The sequence below is a fragment of the Falco naumanni genome, chromosome 11 (assembly GCF_017639655.2).
Source record: "Falco naumanni isolate bFalNau1 chromosome 11, bFalNau1.pat, whole genome shotgun sequence".
Taxonomy (NCBI): Eukaryota; Metazoa; Chordata; class Aves; order Falconiformes; family Falconidae; genus Falco; species Falco naumanni.
The window spans coordinates 23,440,660-23,457,988 of record NC_054064.1 but is presented as its reverse complement, the minus strand read 5'-3'; the positions used below and the strand labels follow the sequence as shown (position 1 = coordinate 23,457,988).

The window sequence follows — 17,329 nt, the reverse complement described above, 5'->3', positions numbered from 1 at the left end:
AGCGGTAGTCCCGGCCCACGCGCGGCCCCTGCCGGGCACCGGGGGCCGCCCCCGCCCCCCACGGGCAGCGCCGGCGGGGGCCGCGCTCAGCACGGCCCCCAGCCTCCCGCTGCCAGCCCCGGGCACCCCCCATCGCGGGCACGGACAGGAGTTGGACGCGCAGCCCATCGCTTTATTGCTACGGGAAAAGGCGACTGTACAAAAATAGAGCTTATCCCTCCCATTTTACAAATAATAGAAAAAGGGGGCGGGGGCCACGGGGCGCCGGGGCGCTGCCCAGGGCTTCACGGCAGCGCTGGGGTTAAATTAACGCGGCCCCCGGGGGCCCAAAGTCATAAATAGGAGCTGCCGCTCGAGAACAATAAATAAATAATTTAGAGTAATAAATAGTTTAGTGCCGCAGCATGGTGGGGGCTGCGGGGGGGCCCTGCCACCCCCCTGGGAGCCGGGCAGGGGTCCCAGTGAGTGCCTGTGCCCCACCGGAGCACCGAGGGCTGCCGCCAGCCCCGGTGGGTGCAGGTCCCCCACCCTGGTTTGGCTGGCCCCGCTGCACTCCTGTCCTTGGGGATGCTCCCGCACTGCAGGGCAGCTCCGGCCACCACCAGCCCCAGGGTGCCCGAGGGGACAGGGAGGTTTTGCTCCTTTTCTGTCCCACTCTGAAGCTTGGGTGACACTTGGACCCGGCTACCCTAAAGCAGGGAGTGCCAGAGCAGCAGTCCAAGCAGGGTGCAGCCAAGCTGGGCACTGCTGGCGGACACTGGGCTGGCAGGCCCTGCCAGCAGCAGGGATGCTCCATACCTGCTCCAGCTCCTCTCCCAGGGTTGAGCCGGGGTGCGCCCAGGCAGGACCCTGGCAGCACCAGCTGCATGGCACCGAGCAGGAGGGGGCTTGGCTGCCCATCCCCTGTCACGGCTCCATTTCGTCCCTTGTGGCCACGTAAAATCAGGGGCACCAGCCTCTGCCAGACCATTCCTCTGAGCGCCGGTGCAACTGAGCGTGTCCAACTAGGGTCTGTCACCAAGCATCGAGCCAGGGCTGAGCTGAGCCGGTGGCCCCCTCCTCAACCAATGCATCTGCATTCAGCTGCTGAGAGCTTCTCCACCGTCTGCCATGTGTTCTGCACATCCATGAAGGAGACAGCCTCGTAGCGGGTGGGCCGGCAGCAGGGGTGGCTGAGGACCCGCTCCTGCGGCCCCGGGGTGATGAGCTGCTGCCGCAGCAGGCTGCCCAGCGTCAGGTCATAGTTGCTGCGTGCTCGGTGGCAGGACCCACTGCAGTACTTGAAAAGCACAATCTCGTCTGAGTTGAAGCCCAAGCCCAGGTCGCGCACCTTCACCATCAGGTTGCGGATGTGGCAGTTACGCCCACGGCCTCCCCGGGAGGGTTTCCCTGACACCTTCTTGTTTTTGCTGGTCCCCGGCGGTGAGCGCTCAGCACGCAGCAGCAGGTCCTCCACCAGCTCTGTGGTGCCCGGGCCACCCGTCGTCATGTTGTCCCCTGCACAGAGGGGACAGCAGTGTCAGACCCCACCCTGCGCTCACTGCCCTCCTGGGGCCTGCTGAGCCTGCCCGTCCCCCGTTGTGCCCTGCAGACCTCTCCTGACCACCACACCACAGCACTGGCTGGATGCCTGCAGGGCAGCGGTACAGATGGGTGCCCAGGAAAGCATCTTCTCATTCCCTGGGCTCTGCCATCATCCCCAGCATGAAGCACCCCACATGTCCCCCACCACCAGCCTGGCCCCGATGTGCAGAGGCAGCCCTGTGTGGGCTGGGGCTCCCCACAGCAGCTCCCAAACCACCCACGCTCAGGGCTACCATGCCCAGGCTGGGGGTCCTGCCCCAACACGCACCGTACAGCTGGCTCCAGGCAGCGGTGAGCGGTACCTCCACGCCATCCTCCACAGCTGGGCTGGCGGTGGCCATGCCCCGCGGCGTGGGGGCCGTGTCCAGCGTCTCATTGCAGTGTGGGGTTTGCAGAGTGCCCGTGGCCAGCCCGGCCAGCAGTGAGAGGATGGTAAGAAGCTTCCACAATGTCCCCTCCTGCAACAAGGCACAGCACAGTGGCATGAGCCCTGACCAGAGTTCCCCCATCAGGGACAAAGCTCCATGAGCTGGGGATGGGGATGTGCGGTCCCGGCCATCATGGCCAACCAGGCCTGGGCTCACCTTGGGCTGCAGGTGCGTGGTGGGTCCTGCAGGTCTCGGCTCTGGTGGCCCTGCTCGCTGCTCCATGCTGGCTGCAAGCGCAGAGATGGGGGTCAGTGTCCATGCGAAGGGGATGGAGCGGGCATCGAGCGGGCTGCCTGGGAGCGACACACCTCTTCCCTGCCCCTGACAAGCATGGATCCCCTCCCTCACCCCCCAGCACTCCATAACACCTCCTGCACCCCATGCATGACCCCCCCCCCCTCCATCTCCTTCCCGCACAGCCAAGCACCCTCATCACCCTGTGCACCCCTTCCAAGAGATTTCGCAGCTGGGGTGGCCCAGCCTGTACCCAGCACCTCTCCTCAGGGGGATGCAGCCACCTCCTTGCACGAGCGGCCCGGGATGCCAGGCTGGGCCGTGAAGCAGTGGCTGGGGCTGGGAGTGCCGCAGAGGGGGGGGTGGGGGGGGCCTTTCCCATGGCCCTTCCCTGGGAATGTTTTTCTTGCTTGCGGTGGGAGCCTGACCTTGGAAACTCCAAATCCATTAGCACAGGCTCCTCGGGTGCAGCCACCCCCTGACCCTGCGCTGGCTCCCCAGCCTGCTGCCTGCGCCAAGCTGGGACACGCAGCCCCAGAGCTGCCCGGGTGAGTGGGACCGCAAGGGGCATGATGGGCAGGCAGGTCCCGTGGGGACATGGCAGGGCACAGGCCACCACACTGGGCTCGCTGTAGCCATTCACCTCAACACCACTGCCCAGCATCCACTGCCCTGACACACACAGGGAGTTCAGTCCCCGCTGTGCATGGTCCCAGCCGAGCAGCGAGTGCGGTCTTGGGGGAACCTGTGCCACCTGTGGCACCTCCTTCCCCAGCTCCCCAGGGGTGCAGGGAGGCCCCTGTGTCCCAAGCCAGGATCCCTGGGCTCCCAAGGAGGCTTGAACCCTCCTTGGCCCATCTGCCAGATCCCCTGTCTCTCAGGCCAGAATTGTCCCCTTGGAGCTCGGTGACACCCTGCAACAGGAACTTTGCCCGTCCCCTCCATGGCTTTGCCCTGGCATGTCCCAGGTGCTTCTAGTAAAGCTAGGATGGGACACGCCAAGGAGAGCGCTCCTGGGAAAGAAATGAAGGGACACAGCTGGGTACTGCTGGGACAAGGAGACAAAATCCATTTTCCCAGTCCCCCCAGCATCTCAGGGGATGGTCCCCAAGCCTCGATTGCCACATCTGGTGCCACCCCGCACTGGCCACACCGTGGCAAGGGGCTGTGATGGGCAGTGCTAGGCCCATGCGCTTCCTGCAGGGGCCGTGCACCAGGCAGGATGCGTCCCCGGTGCAGGCAGGGCTGGCACCGGGCCCCCCGGCCGGGCCAGCCGCCACGGCCTGGCCAAGCACAGCCCACGCAGCACGTCGCTCCCGTGGCGGCCCGTGGCCCCGCGCCAGCCTCTGCCTCCAGGTCATGGTTTTCCCAGGCCGGCACCCCCGGAGGGGCCAGGCGAGGGTCCCCGCGCCCCGCTGGGAGGGGAAGGCCCCCCCCCCCGGTCCCCACTCCCGCGGCCGGCCGCCCCGCCGCGGCCCCTCGGCCCCAGCATCCCGGCGGGACGGGACGGGACGGGACGGGACGGGACGGGACGGGACGGGACGGGACGGGACGGAATAGGCCGGGACGGAGCAGCGGTGCAGTTCAGGCTTCTCCCGTCCGGCGGCAGCACGGCCCCGGGCTGTGCGGCGGGAGCGCTGCCGGCGCGGCGCCGGGCGAGGGCAGCCTCCCTTCGCCCCCGGGAGCCCCGGAGCCGGGGCTACGGATGCGGCCCGCCGGCGTCTCCGCAGCACCGAGTCCCGGCCCCGGGGGCAGCTCCCCGAGAGCGCAACCCGCAGCCCGCGCCGGCTCCGCAACTCCGCTCGGCCCCTGCTTTCCCCCAGCACCGGCAAGGCTGAGCCAAGCTCCGGGGCACCCCACGGGGATGCCAGATCCGCACCCCACCCCCGGCAGACCCCCAACTCCCGCATGTGGGTGGCGGGATCTGGCTGGGGTCTGCCCCTGCCACGGCTGCAAGAGCCCAGCTGGGCCATTAACAGGCACAGGAGCCCTTTCCAGGGTCAGGATCAGGCCCGTCAATGCGAGGACCTGCCTGACCCCCGGCCACACGTGTGCAGCACCTGGGGGCTGAGCACCAGCGTGTTGGGGTAATTCCCGCGCGGGTCACCCCACGCCCACCCGTGCAGAGCCCCGGTGGGAGCCCCCCCGCTGCCCACGCTGAGCACAGGGCAGCGGGGAGCGGCTGCCCCGTGGGCTGCCCCGGGCCCCCGGGGGCGGCAGGAGCCACACGCGAAGCACATCCACGGCGCGCCAGTGCGTGCCCCAGCGCTGGGTGGTGGTCTGAGCTCGTACAGTGGCCGCTTTTGGGAGGGGGCTATGCTCGGGCGCCGCTCGGCGCTGCTTGCCGTGCCAGCCCTGCAGCCGCGGGTCCCGCCGGGCAGGGTGGGGAGATGCCCGGAGACCCCCACGGGCACCTGCGGGCACGGCTGCAGCCGGCGGAGGCCCGGCATCCCGCCGCGCTGCCCCGGCAGGAGAAGTGAGGGGGGGATCAGACATCGACCCCACGTGTGACGCGGCGCTGGCAGCCGCCCCGCAAACCCGCGGGAGGCCGGAGCCGGACACGTGGGGCACACGGGCGCCACCAGACTCGGCCCCAGCCGGCAAAAGCAGAGCCGGGGGGCGCCGGCAGCGCCGGCCCGCGCACCCCCCGTCCCGGGGCTCTCCCCCGCCCACCGCCCGGGCAGCCGGGCCACAGACCTGCCCGACGTGCCCACGGGGCCGGTGCGGGAGCCCGGGGCAAAGGCGGGCGAGACCGTCCCTATGCCGCTCGGGCGCCCGCGGCGGGGTTCCGCCTCTCCCCGCCCGGGCAGGGAATCCCGGCCCCGCCGCGCTTCCCACCGCCGGAGCCGCCGGGCGGGGACCTGCCCGGGGGCGGCCCGAGCCCCTTCACCGCCCCGCAGGTATCGCCGGGGGGGCGGGCGGCGAAACGGCCCCCCCGCCGTCCTCCCCGCAGCTCCGGTAGGAGCCGCCGCCGAGGCTCGGCGCCGCCGGCAGGCTGGGGCGGACGCTGCCGCCCGCCGCCCCGGCCCGCACTCACCGTGCCCGCGGCGGGGACCATCCCCCGGGCCGCCGCCGCCCCGCATCGCCTCCACTCCCCGCCGCCCCCCGCCGCCCGCCGCCGCCGCGCCGGGGCGGGGCGCGGGCGGGGGCCGGCGCTGCCCTGCCGGCACCGGCTCCCGCCGCTGCTCCCGGTGCCGCTGCCGGTGCCGCTCCCGCTGAGCCTCGGGGTGCGGGTCCCGGGCACGGTGCGCCTCGGGGTGCGGTGCCCGTGCTGGCGGGCGGGCGCGCAGTGCGGGGCAGCGGCGGCTCCATCCCGCTCCCGCCGCCGTCGCCGGTGTCAAATTCCAGCCGCCGTCACCTGACCGGCGGGGCGGGCACCGACACCGGCACCGGGAGCCCGAGCCGCCCCGGCACCAGGATCCCAACCGGCATCCCGACCCGCCCCGCCCCGCAGCGGCACCGGGACCGCCCCGGGACCAGGACAGCGCAGGGATCCCGCCGGCAGCAGGAGCCGCAGCCCGACCCCGCATCAGCACCGGCTCCGCGCCGCCGCCGAGCCTCTATGGAGACTCGCACCGCCGCCGAGACCGGCACCGGGACCCCCGGCGGCACTCGGCCCCCGCCAGCACCACCTGCCCGCCGGCCGACCCCCGGGACAGGCGGACGGGCAGACGGACACGCAGCCCGGACGGACGGACGCCCCCCGGAGCGGGGCTCCCTGCCCCGACAGCCCGGTCACGGCGCTGCCGGGACGGACAAACGGGCACCCCTGGGCCCGAGTTCAGCCCTGCACGGAGCGCTCCGGGAACGGTGCCCCACGGGGACCCCACGCCCGGCGGCGGGGGCACAGAGCCCCGCGCTGACCCCTCGCATGCAGCGGGCCGCCGTACGGGATGGGGGGGGTGGGGGCCGTCCCGGCAGCGCCTGGGCCGCGGCGGGGCTGGCCGGCGTCCCACGCACCCCGAGCCGCCGCGGGCCACCGGTGTGCCTGGCGTGCACGTCCCTGGCCGGAGGAGGAGTCCGGCCTCCCCGCCCGGCCTCCCAGCTCGCCCGCGCCCCGCGGCCAGGTCCACCCCGGCAGGGCCACCCGCCGCCGGGCTCCTTACCTCCGCCGTCTCCCTGCCTCCCTCCGCCGGGGCCGTCGCAGGCCCCGGGGACATGGGGGCCGGCTGGCGAGCCGAGCCGAGCCCGTGCGAGTCCTTACGTCACCGCCCAGGGCCCTCCACGTCCATCCCGGGGCTCTCGAGTGCTCCTTGCAAACGTGCCAAATCCCAGGGCCGCCTCCGCTCGGCCCCGCTTCACACGTGCTCCCCCGGCCGGAGCCGGCGGCCGGGGCACAGCCCAGGCTCCCCCCCGGGGCCAGCCCTCACGGCCCGCCGGCCCCCCGGGCCCTGCCTGCGGCGGGCGGGCGGGTGCGCGCCCCGGGCCGCCCCCTGCCCCGCCATCTGCCCCGAGCGCGGCCTCCCCGGGCTTATATAACTCCCCGCCTGGAGCGGGGCCAGCGCCTCGCTCGCCGGCTGTGCCGCGGCCGCACACGCCGGCCTCGGGTTGCCCCTGGGGTCTTGCCCCGGACCCCGCGCCCCCCGGCTGGCGGCGGCGTCCCCCGCTGCTCGGCAGCCCGGGCCCCCAGGCCCCGAGGGCCGGCCGGGAGGTGCGAGCCGCCGGCGGGGCCGGCAGCCTCGTCCCGTCCCGTCTCGTCGGATTATCCGTCGCCGGGCTGACAGCTCCCGCGGCACCGCCGGCCGGGCAGCCCGCGGCTGCTGCCCCTGCCCTGGCACGGCACCGCCTGGCCCCGGTCCCACCCCGCTCCCGGCACCGGCGGCGTGGCCGAGCCTGCGGTCGCGGGTGGCTTCACACCCACTGGCTGGAGCGCGCGGGAGCGTGGGCTCTGCCCCCCGTGATGCCCCCATGGCAGCGGGCAGCGGGGATACCCTGGGCACCTTGCCCCAGCAGAGGTTTGGAGGGTCCCTGGGGTGGGGAATCAGCTGGGGACAGGGAACAGGATCCTGTGCTTTGCAGGGCTGTTGGAGAGTACCCATGCAAGTGGCAGGTCCTGCTCCAGGTTGCCTGGCTGTCCCTGTGGGGCTAGGACTGGCCACAGCCCTGCCACTGCAGGGAGAGATGCCCAGGAGGGGCTGCGATGGAGGGGGGGAGGGCTGCCGCCACCAGAGACAGCCCTCGGGGCTTGGAGACATCCCCAGGGGATACCCCATCCCCTCCCACCTTCCCTATGGGTTGGGCTGGTCCTCATGTCCCCAGGGCACAGCCAGGAGCCGCTGTGGGTGTGATGCTGGTGGTAGGCAGGGGGCTGTGTGGGGCACGGCACAGGGGGGATATCCAGGGAACCCCATACAGGTGGGCCCACAGTGTCCCCAGTCCCCTGAAAGGGGTGGCTGTGCAAAGCCTGACTTCTGTCCCCTTCCAGGTGTGCCCCCTTTGTGGCTGCTACACCAGACACCTGAGGGTCCTGACTCCCTGTTCTGCCCCTGGTCCTTGTCCTGGGAGACGTTACTCCGCTGCTGCTGTCAGTCCCACTGATGTCCTGCCAGCAGCAGCCCCTCCCTGTCCCCCCTGCCCAAGATCATGGTGGCAGGAGGTGGCACATCCCAGCTCTGTGCCTGAATCCACACACTGCGCTTTCCCCTGGGGCTCCCATGAGGACAGACTCTGCCCTGGGCAGTGCTCTGCGTGCGCAGGGCAGGGCCCCTGGCCCCATGGATCTCCAGACAGATGGGTGACCTGCTCCCTGGCTGCTGCTGGCAGTGACTGGGTTGGCACCTCCTAAGGCTCCTGTGCTCCTGCACCCGCAGCGCTGAGATGTCCTCATGTCCCTTGTTTGGTCTGGAATGAGCCCTGCAGGGTCAGGGCCTGCTGTCATACCTGCCCCTGAAGATGCCACCCTTGCAGGAGGTGGGATGGGGGCAATGTGGTCCAGGCAGGACTGAGCATGCCATGGCCACTGCTGTGCCTGTGCAAGGCCATGGCTGGGTGTGACAAAACACAGGTGGGAGAGAGCTGTGATGCAGACAGACCATCTGGTTGCATCGTCTCCATCCCAGCGATGATGTGGCTCCTTTGGGGACACCTGCTCCAGAACAAGTGTCCTTGTCTCTGCTGACCTCCCAGAGGCATAGCCTGTCCCAGCTCTGCACTCTCCCCCTCCACAGCCCTCCCAAGGCCAGACCAGGGCACAGGCCACCCCCGTGGCTGGCCCAGCCCGATGGCAGTAGTGGCCCTGCTCTTTAAGGGCTGGGAAGAGAAGGGGACAGGAAGGAGGGTCTGAGCAGCTCCATCAATTGGGATGGGATCTGGAACTTGCAGCCACACTCCAGGGAGGGCTGAGCAGTTGCCTCTGCAGCGTCCTGTCAGTGCTGGCAGGAAGCCACCCCTTGTTTGTAGGAAGGAGTCGGCAGGTCTGGCAGACAGGTCGCCCACCTTGGAAGCAGCCACCGAGCTCCCCAGGGCAGTGGGATTGTCCCCGACTCAGCCCATGACTCTGGAAACCCTGTGGCATCGCTGGGGTTTGCTGCAGGGGTTACACTACTCCCGCTGGGACCTGGCAGGTGTCGGAGCTAGTCACAGCCTCAGCCCCCAGCTTCCTAAACCGCTAACTCCTGGATGCTGTGGCGAGAAGTCACTTGGCTGGACATCTGCCTTTGTCTCAGCTGCACCCAGCCCGCCTGCTGCCGTGACCCTGGGCGGGAAGCTGGCAGAGCCGCAGGCAGCCCACCCAGGGCAGGACAAGCTCCCACCCCTCTGCCCCCCAACATGACATGCACCCAACCCATGAGCCCCGGTCCCCCACCACTCAGGTCACCTGCAAGGAGGAGCACAGCACCAGGCTGGTGGCATTGGCCAGCTGCAACCCCTGGCAGCTGCCTCTGGGTTACTGTGCTGGAGGAGTCAGCAGCGAAGCTGTCTCCAGCCTGAGCAGGGGAATCCCTCCTGCCTCCCCTAAAAAAGGCCAACGGCAGCAGAAGAAAGAGGCCAGCCAAGCTTGTTTGATAGCTTTATTGCTTCTGTGATATGACTGAATTGATGTGACATAAGCCGGCCTGGAGGAGCCTGCAAGACTCTTGCCCTCCCTGCCTAGAGGGGTAATTAAAAAAAAATTGCAGAAACTAAAACTAATTTTAAAACCACATTAAGTTCTTGCATCTCAGCTTGGTACAGTACCGGTGAGTGCACTGGCCTTTGGAATGAGTCCCTGTGCGGGCTGTGCGAGGAGACAGTGCCCAGGTGGGCTGGGTAGTGGCCTGGGTTGCCTGCACCAAAGGACATGTCTCTAATACTGTGTGCGATGCACGTTTGGAGCAACAGTACACGCCGTGCTGGTGCCAGCGGAGCTCAGCGAGGTGGCCGCCTCCCTGCCAGGCAGGCTGGAAGCCCTTGGCCATCCCCGGTGCTGCCCGTACCTAGCCTGCCCGCCCCGGTTTGATACCACCAGCCAGCCCCATCCCGACGCCTTTGCCCTCTCCCGGCAGTGCCCGCACTGAGGGGTAAGGCAGCACGGCAGGGCAGGGCCCCCTCGCTGCCCCTTCCCAGGAAAAGGAGACGCTGGAAGCCCAGGGACGCTGGGCTGCAGAGGATCCCGCCGTGCCCTCGTGCTCCCTGGCCGTGATGCCGTTTGGCACGTGCGAGCTTGAGGCCACAGCATGGCCAGCCCTAATGGGTGAGCTGGTGGAGGGAGCCTGACGCCAGGGTGGCGGGCACTGGAGAGGGCTGTAGGCCATGAATGCACGAGCAGCCCGTGCTCACAGTGTGGTCAGCGCTCTGGTAGCCCCTCTCCCCCAGAGCACCGTGAGCTAGCTGGCCTGCAGCTTCCCCCACCCGCTCTCTGCACCAGCTGGAGCACAACCCCAGCGCGGCCACTGGCTCCCCAGCCTCCCTGCGCCTCCCCGGCCTCTCTCGAGGCAGGTTCCCTGCCACCCGAGCGGCCTTTCTGCACCGCAGCGCGTCAAGAGGCTCCAGGCAACCCCGCTCTATATTTAGGCCGTGGAGAATTCCCCTGGGCTCTCCCTTCCGAGCTGAAAAGGTGAGTCACTGCGAGGGAGAGGCCAAGACTCACATCCGTCCCACTGACCCTGCTCTGACCCGCGCGCACCGCTCGGAGCTGGCAGGACTGCAGCGTTTCGGAGGGCGGGAGGTGGCTGCAGGTGCACACGGGGAGGCAGCTGAAGGAACAGCATCCAGGAGCAAAACCCAGCGCTGCACACCCAGCGCCGCACGCTGCTCCCGGGGCAGGGGGGTGCAACCCCATCACCCGGCCGTAGGGCTGCTCCATGGGTGTGCTTGCCCCACCAGTGTCAAACGGGGCAGTAAGTTAGATGGGAGCCTTCACTACCCCCCCCCCACCCCCCCCAAACCTCCTATCCTCCCTTTCCTTCTACTTGCAGGTGGTCCTGACCCACCACCAGTCATCCTGGGTTGCACACTCATCTATTTAGCCTGGGCACTTCTGCATGGAGACCCCCGCCAAAGTGAAGGGAAGGGCCTGGAGTCACCTCCCTGGTCTGCAGGGACAGCTTCCCATCAGGAGCTGTCCCCAGCTGTGGTGGGGAGCTGGGATGCCAGGGAAAACAGAGCAGGGGCCATGCTCTCTCCTTGGACCTGGAGCCAGTGAGCTGGAAGGGAAAGGTGCCCTGTAGATTTGTAGTGCTCAGTAAAACAGGGTAAATCAAATCAGAGGTGGGTTGAGAACTGGCTGGGTGGCAGAGCTCAGAGGGCTGTGATCAATGGCGCAGTCTCGCCGCAGGCCCGCAGCGAGTGGTGTTCCCAGGGGTCAGTGCTGGGTCCGGTCCTGCTCAACTTTTCCATCAATGACCTGGATGAAGGCACAGAGAGTACCCTCAGCAGATTGCTGACGATACCAAACTGGGAGGAGTGGCTGATACACCAGAGGCTGTGCTGCCCTTCAGCAAGACCTGGACAGGCTGGAGAGCTGGGCGGAGAGGAACCTCATGAGGTTCAACAAAGGCAAGTGTAAGGTCCTGCACCAGGGAGGAACAGCCCCACGCACCAGTACTTGCTGGGGCTGACCTGCTGGGGGGCAGCTCTGCGGAGAAGGCCCTGGGAGTGCTGGTGGACAGCAAGCTGCCCATGGGCCAGCAGTGTGTCCTGGTGGCCAAGGCAGCCAGTGGGACCCTGGGGTGCATCAGGAGGAGCGTGGCCAGCAGGTCGAGGGAGGCTGTCCTCCCCTTCTGGTCTGCCCTTCTTCTGTGCCCAGTTCTGGGCTCCCCAGTTCGAGAGAGACAGGGAACTGCTGGAGAGGGTCCAGTGGAAGGCTACGAAGATGATTAGGGGGCTGGAGAATCTCCCTTATGAGATAGCTGGGCCTGTTTTGCCTGGAGAAGACTGAGGGGGGGATCTTATCAATTATACAAATATCTTAAGGAAGAGTGTCAAGAGAATGGGGCCAGATTCTTCAGCGGTGCCCAGCAGCAGGATAAGGGGAATGGGCACAAACAGCAACACAGGAAGCTCCATCTGAGTCACTCTGAGGGTGACAGAGCACTGGCACAGGCTGCCCAGAGAGGCTGTGGGGTCTCCTCTGGAGACATTCAAACCCTGTCTGGACGCGACTCTGTGTAACCTGCTCTAGGTGAACCTGCTTTAGCAGGGGGTTGAACTAGGTGATCTCCAGAGGTCCCTTCCAACCCGGACTGTTCTGTGATTCTGCAAAATTAATGCCATCACAAGCCTCCATGAGGGTGCTTCCCCAAGGGGTGGAGAGGAGTCCAGCACAGATACTGAAGGCTCTTCACCCCCCTCCTCCTGGCAGCAGCCGCCCATTCTCTGGCATCTCAGCAGCATATGGATGTGACCCATCCACCCAACAGTGCCCCAGGGCTCCCACAGCAGCTGGTTAAAGACCCAGTTCAAGCACCAAGGCAGAGAGGGTGGGTGCCCACACCACCCCAGACACAACCTTGGCTGGGTCCAGCCCACACACCCCCACTACCACAACGGCAGGGGCTCTGTGGAGGATGGTCCCAGGTCCAGGCTGACACACAGGAACTGCAAAGGAGTATTGCTTGGCAAGAGCCATGGAAATCCAGTCCCTTGGGCTCCTGAAGCGGGAAAAACAAATTGTGGGAGAATATTCAAAGGAGTACCCGCCACAGCACATGCTCAAAAACCTGCTGGAAACCCCAGCTCTTCATGCTAGAAACCTCACAGAGCATCCTGGGGAGAGGCATGTACTGGGGGGAGCAGGGACCGCCTGGCTGGGAGGCCAGAGGGACAGGAGAAGGGACATGGGAAGGGGAAAGGGAAGGGAGAGCCTCTCAGCATGTCTTCTGTGGCCTGGAAGAGGCAGAATCTTTGAGCTGCTCCCAGACTAGAAGGCAAGCTGCTGCCACGACCAGAAGCTGGACAGGACTTGCCCCTGAGCAAAGCTCCCTGGCTACGGGCGCACCACACAGGAGAGGGTTCTGAGGGGCACATCCCACACTGGTCTCTGGGCCGCACCCAGCACCGTGTCCTGAGAGCTGCCTCAAACCATTCTGCACAGTTTGCTCCTCTGCCCCACATGTGGGTCATTGCCTGCCCCTCCTGCACGTCCCCTCTGGGGTCTCAACCCCAGAGCCACAGCCCCCTGCAAGTCAGCAGGAGCAGAGGTGGCCCAGGGGAACCGTGCAAGCCCTGCTCTGAGCACTCCTTGTCCGTGTTAGGGCCATGTTCGCCTTCCAGCTCAGGGCAAGGCAGACTGCAATCCCTGAGCTACACTAGATACAGTGCCAGGAGCATGAGACCCACCAGCACCCCTCCAGAATCCTCCCTCCACTCACGCCAGCACTGGCTGGCTGCACACCCCTGCTCCGACACACAGGGACTTGCCCTGGGACAGTGCCCCTGGGTGCCATCCAGCCTGCTCCAGGCTAGGAGAGCATAGGAGTCAACTTCCACCTGCAACCACTCCCCTGGCAATCCCCCTTCTGCCCATGCTCTCCAGGTGGGTGAGACCACCCTGCTGTCCTCACACTTGGCCACGTTGCTCAGTTTATTCCAGCTCCTCTGAAATATGTATACAAATCAAATGTGCAAATACTGCATCTCGGGACCAAGACAGCAAAGGAAGGAACGTGCTCCTGAAAGCAGGAAGAGCAGCGGTGCTAGAGCAGCATGGGAGGAGCCGGGAAATGAAGTGAGCAGGGGCCAAGCAGAGATTGAGGGTTCCCAGCAGGCCCCCACCCGTGCCAGCAGGCTCCATCATCACTGAGGTCACACGTCACTGAAATAGGGAACACGATCAAGTCTGGAACGTAAAACAAACATCTTCAGTGGCTTGCTCTCAAACTGCACAGCTTCAGATCCCCGTGCAAGATCTGACCTCCTTCCAAAGAATAAATTACTCCTCTCCCACATGAGAATAAAATGAGATGCTGTCCAGGAACAGTGACAACAGGCTGCATGGACTCCACGGGGGCCCTGCATAGCAGGCACAAACCAAAAGGCCTGAAAGCCTTGAGCACAGCGAGGCAGGCTCCTCAGTGCCTTGAGAGGAGGAAGGGGGAGAGGGTCTGCTGCAGCCAGAGAAAGCCATTGCCTCCCTGCTCCACCTTGGGGTCAGGGCAGAGGCAGAGCAGTGCAAACGGCTATGGAAAACGCAGCCAAGTAAGTGGCTGCGGCTGCCACCTCTATGCAGGGAGCAAGGAAAAGTGCAGAAAAACAAACCCATGCCCATCTGCATCCAGAAGCTCCAGGTGGAACGAGGGAAAGCCATTATTCTCCCTTTGAATTATAGCAGCACCAACGACACCGAAGTTTTGGATGGATTTGTTTTCCTGGGGAAAGGTCCAAGGCCGGTGACAATGCAGATGGAGCATGAAGAGGCCGGGCTTTTCGCAGGGCTGTGCACAAGCAGACTTTGCCTTGCACCTTGGTATTTCTAGTATGATTCCTGCAGAGTTTCTTTTAAAAAATAATACTTTGTACATTCAGGCATTGCTGCCTCAGGGCAGCGTCACCTCCCATTTGGCACAAATTGTTTTATTCACAAATCTTTCTTCTCTCTCCTGAGTCTTTCCTGTTTAATTCAGGACACAGAAGACCTGTCTGCGATGCAGAGTTCAAGAACTGCCCACTCAGCCCCTTGCCCACCTCCTGCCAGCTCTAGGCCTGGAGGCAGCAGATGCAACCCTTGTGCAGACTGGCGATGCGGGAGGGTCTTCCCAGAGCACTTGGGCATCTCTGTGTGTCTTCAGTGAGGTGGGATTCTTGCGGGGGGCTGCCAGTGCCTGCTCCCAGAGCTGCAGCGTGCATCTTCGTCTCCTCCCTTGGAGGCAGTGGCTGCAGCCACTCAAATCCCACTGGTCAGGTCAGTGATGACTCGGGCTTTCACCAGCTTCCGCAGGAACTCCTTCTCCCGCTGGATGTTGTGCGTCCAGGACTGGAAGGAAATGGGAGAGACAGGAGGTCAGCAGCTAACACTGGCCAAGCATGCTCCCGTCCCCCACGTTGCGGGACACTCCAGCTGGGGTAGGGAAGTGGCTTCTGCCAAGGAGACAGACCCTGGTGCAGACCAAGGGCCTTCTCTTACCTAAAGCCGACACAGCCAGCAGAGTAAAGACCTGTGTACCTGAAGTATGAGGTCTCCCCATGGGCCGGGTGAATTTTTTTTGGCACAATGAGATCTGGGCAACCCAGGCTCCTTGGGCAGATGTAGCTGGTTGAAGTGCCCTCCCAAGCCACCACACACAAGAATCCAACAGCGCAGCATTAACGGTGATGTATACTGGGGAACAGAGCTGGCAGAGAACATGGTGACAGGACATGCTGTATCCACATACAGCTCCCTGCCAAAGGACAACTCGTTTGGCACATTAGCACATGCAGCTGAAAAGCCCCAAGACCAGCCCCATCAAGACCGGCTCTTGCCTCTGCTAGCCCTATCAAGCGGAAATGACATGCTAAAGGTTACACTAATACAACACAAAGGGTGAAATGGCCACATCTCCCAGCCAGGCATTCCAGAGCAATGATTGCTATAGCTGGTGTCAGCCCACCCAGATACATTCCCTGCAGCAGGCTTTAGCTGCAATCACAGCATCTGCCATCGCCCCCCTGCACTGGTACCATTAAAGCACTTAATGAAAGCAGTAAGTGGTTTATCTCCCTGGGAAGACCAAGGCACAGCAGGGAAAAGCAGCTTCCCCCAAAATCTCCCAACACGACAAGAATCCCAGTAAACAAACCCAGGTCTCCAGCAGTGTTCTGGCCAGCAGGTAATCTGAACTCTGAATACAAACTGGACCATGATAAAATCACTCTATAGGAGCCTCCCTGAAATGGCCTCAAACCAACAAAGCACCAGCCCAACAAGCCCGCTGAAAGCACTTTGTCGTAAGCATTTGAACTCAGTTTACCCACTGTAAAACCACGGGCATCTGCCTGCAAACCACTGGTGGTATCCATCACACACAACATCCGTGAGGCTCTCCTGTCATCCACTGCTTCTCCTGTCCTGCCCTGTCCAGGACAAGCAGCTCTCAGCCGTGACTGTGTGTGGCACTGACATCCCTGGTCATGCTGTGCAGCCTGCCACCAAGATGTTCAAGAGATGGAAGGTCCCGCTCTAGATCTCCAGCACATCTTGGAAATACCTCTCTTGCTGCTACTGTGCATTCACAAGCTACTTCCATCCCCTCGGTGCACAGGAATGACAGTTAAAGCTACTAAGGAAAGTTCAGGCAGGTTTTACCTTGCAACCTGTGTTCAAAAGAAGTCTTTGACTTCCTCTGCTTCCAGTGACACTGTTACCTGAACGCTGCGAAGGGTGCACTAGCGCTAGGAACAACAGGGCCACACGTGGTCAGCTGTGCTGGTGCTCTTTGGGACTCTGAAAACGCAGAAGACCTCATCTCTAAACTGAAAAGATGCTTCCCAGAAACAACTCAGTGCTTGACTTCTGCTAGCATAAAAGCAGAAACTGAAAACTGGCACTGGGGAGAAAGCTGGCTTACAAAAGGAGAAAAGTACGAATTCCAGCAAGCAGCAGTGGGAGCAATGGCAGTGCAGAGCAGAGGGAGGGGGGGAGCAGGACTGTATGTGCCCGTCACTTGGAGCCAGAGAGCTGGGATCCTGCAGTGTGCTGGAAACGGTCCCACAGGTGGCATGTCAGCTGGGGGTCCTGGGCTTGGCCCCCGCCATGCAGCAGCGTCTCTTCCTCTTGACTACACAACCCCTCGCTGGGGACTCGCGGCACCTGCAGAGGAGCCAAGTGTGCTGCGTGTACGCTCCGGCCAGCAGGCAGCGAGCAGCTGTCGCTGGCACAGAGGCCATGCTGGGAACACCAGGCCCCAATGCATTCACTTACATCAGGCTGGGCTCGTTGTTCAAAGCCTATCCGGAGCACCAGGGAGCCTGATGTGCCTGATACATCACAGCACAATCTGATCCCTCCTCCACGTCTTTCAGCCTCATCAAACAGTGTGAGAAGCCAAGTGCTTTCACCCAGGACAACCTGCGTGTGTTGCTCGGTACAGACGGTAACTGAGGAAGCAGCCACTTCTAGGGAAACTAAAACCACCCTAAACATCACCTCAGGCCACATGCAAGTGCCTTATCTGATGGCAAGAGGAAATCTGCTTTGTGAAAGGTACAAGTGGAGCGGGAATTTAAGTACAGTATATAGATAATACAACTTTGGGCGATACAATTGCAGTCTCTCACATTATGGCTAGGTACGGCTCCAGCACTGACTGCAAGGCTGCTGGCAAGAGCTATAAAACCTCTGGTTGTTCGGCATCCAGGCTGCTGCACCCTGGACACTGCTACAAACTCCTCTTTCCAAGCAGAAAGCCACATGTAGGGGAGTTCAGCCTCCCACTTGATCCACAAATCTTAGTGGTGTCCGCAGCAGTACTCTCAAATATTTTGTGGTTGAATGCAAGACCACAGAGGAAGAGGACTCCCTGGCAAGGATGGGCTTTCATCCCTCCCACGGAGCACTAGCAGGGTGCTCCGCATGGTGCTGCTCCCCCCATGCCTGACAGCAATACAGGCAGGAGGGATGAGGCATGTCTTCAACACCAGCTCCGGTTACTGATTACAGGAGAGGGACTCACCCCACTGACAGACAG

General features: G+C 64.2%; 2 protein-coding genes across 8 annotated transcripts in view; both read right to left on the bottom strand.

The window, feature by feature from the left end:
- Nucleotides 1-158: 158 nt before the first annotated feature.
- ARTN (artemin) lies at nucleotides 159-6,580 on the bottom strand. 2 transcript variants are annotated; one of them, XM_040610417.1, is made up of 4 exons: nucleotides 6,353-6,580; nucleotides 2,169-2,239; nucleotides 1,853-2,042; nucleotides 159-1,497 (listed from the first exon to the last, which is right to left on the bottom strand). In XM_040610417.1, the coding sequence occupies exons 2-4, from the start codon at nucleotides 2,232-2,234 to the stop codon at nucleotides 1,061-1,063; spliced, it is 693 nt and encodes a 230-aa protein (XP_040466351.1). In that variant the 5' UTR covers nucleotides 2,235-2,239; nucleotides 6,353-6,580; the 3' UTR covers nucleotides 159-1,060. The 2 variants fall into 2 exon arrangements, with proteins under 2 accessions (XP_040466351.1, XP_040466352.1); XM_040610418.1 differs by lacking the exon at nucleotides 6,353-6,580 and having other exon boundaries at nucleotides 2,169-2,356.
- A 6,655-nt stretch (nucleotides 6,581-13,235) lies between these two features.
- Nucleotides 13,236-17,329, bottom strand: part of ST3GAL3 (ST3 beta-galactoside alpha-2,3-sialyltransferase 3) — a 184,520-nt gene continuing 180,426 nt past the window's right edge. For all 6 annotated transcript variants that reach the window (XM_040611242.1, XM_040611239.1, XM_040611241.1 and 3 more), the window contains one exon: nucleotides 13,236-14,637. In XM_040611242.1, the coding sequence (XP_040467176.1) occupies nucleotides 14,548-14,637 (90 nt within the window). In that variant the 3' untranslated portion in view covers nucleotides 13,236-14,547. The remainder of the gene's footprint in view (nucleotides 14,638-17,329) is intronic.

What these genes read in the sequence shown, in the direction of transcription:
- ARTN (XM_040610417.1), bottom strand. Translation starts at nt 2,234, where the DNA reads ATGGAGCAGCGAGCAGGGCCACCAGAGCCGAGACCTGCAGGACCCACC. An exon ending in CCACGCACCTGCAGCCCAAG is followed by an intron (nt 2,043 to 2,168) that starts GTGAGCCCAGGC and finishes GCCTTGTTGCAG; the next exon opens with GAGGGGACATTGTGGAAGCT. An exon ending in TGCCTGGAGCCAGCTGTACG is followed by an intron (nt 1,498 to 1,852) that starts GTGCGTGTTGGG and finishes CCCTCTGTGCAG; the next exon opens with GGGACAACATGACGACGGGT.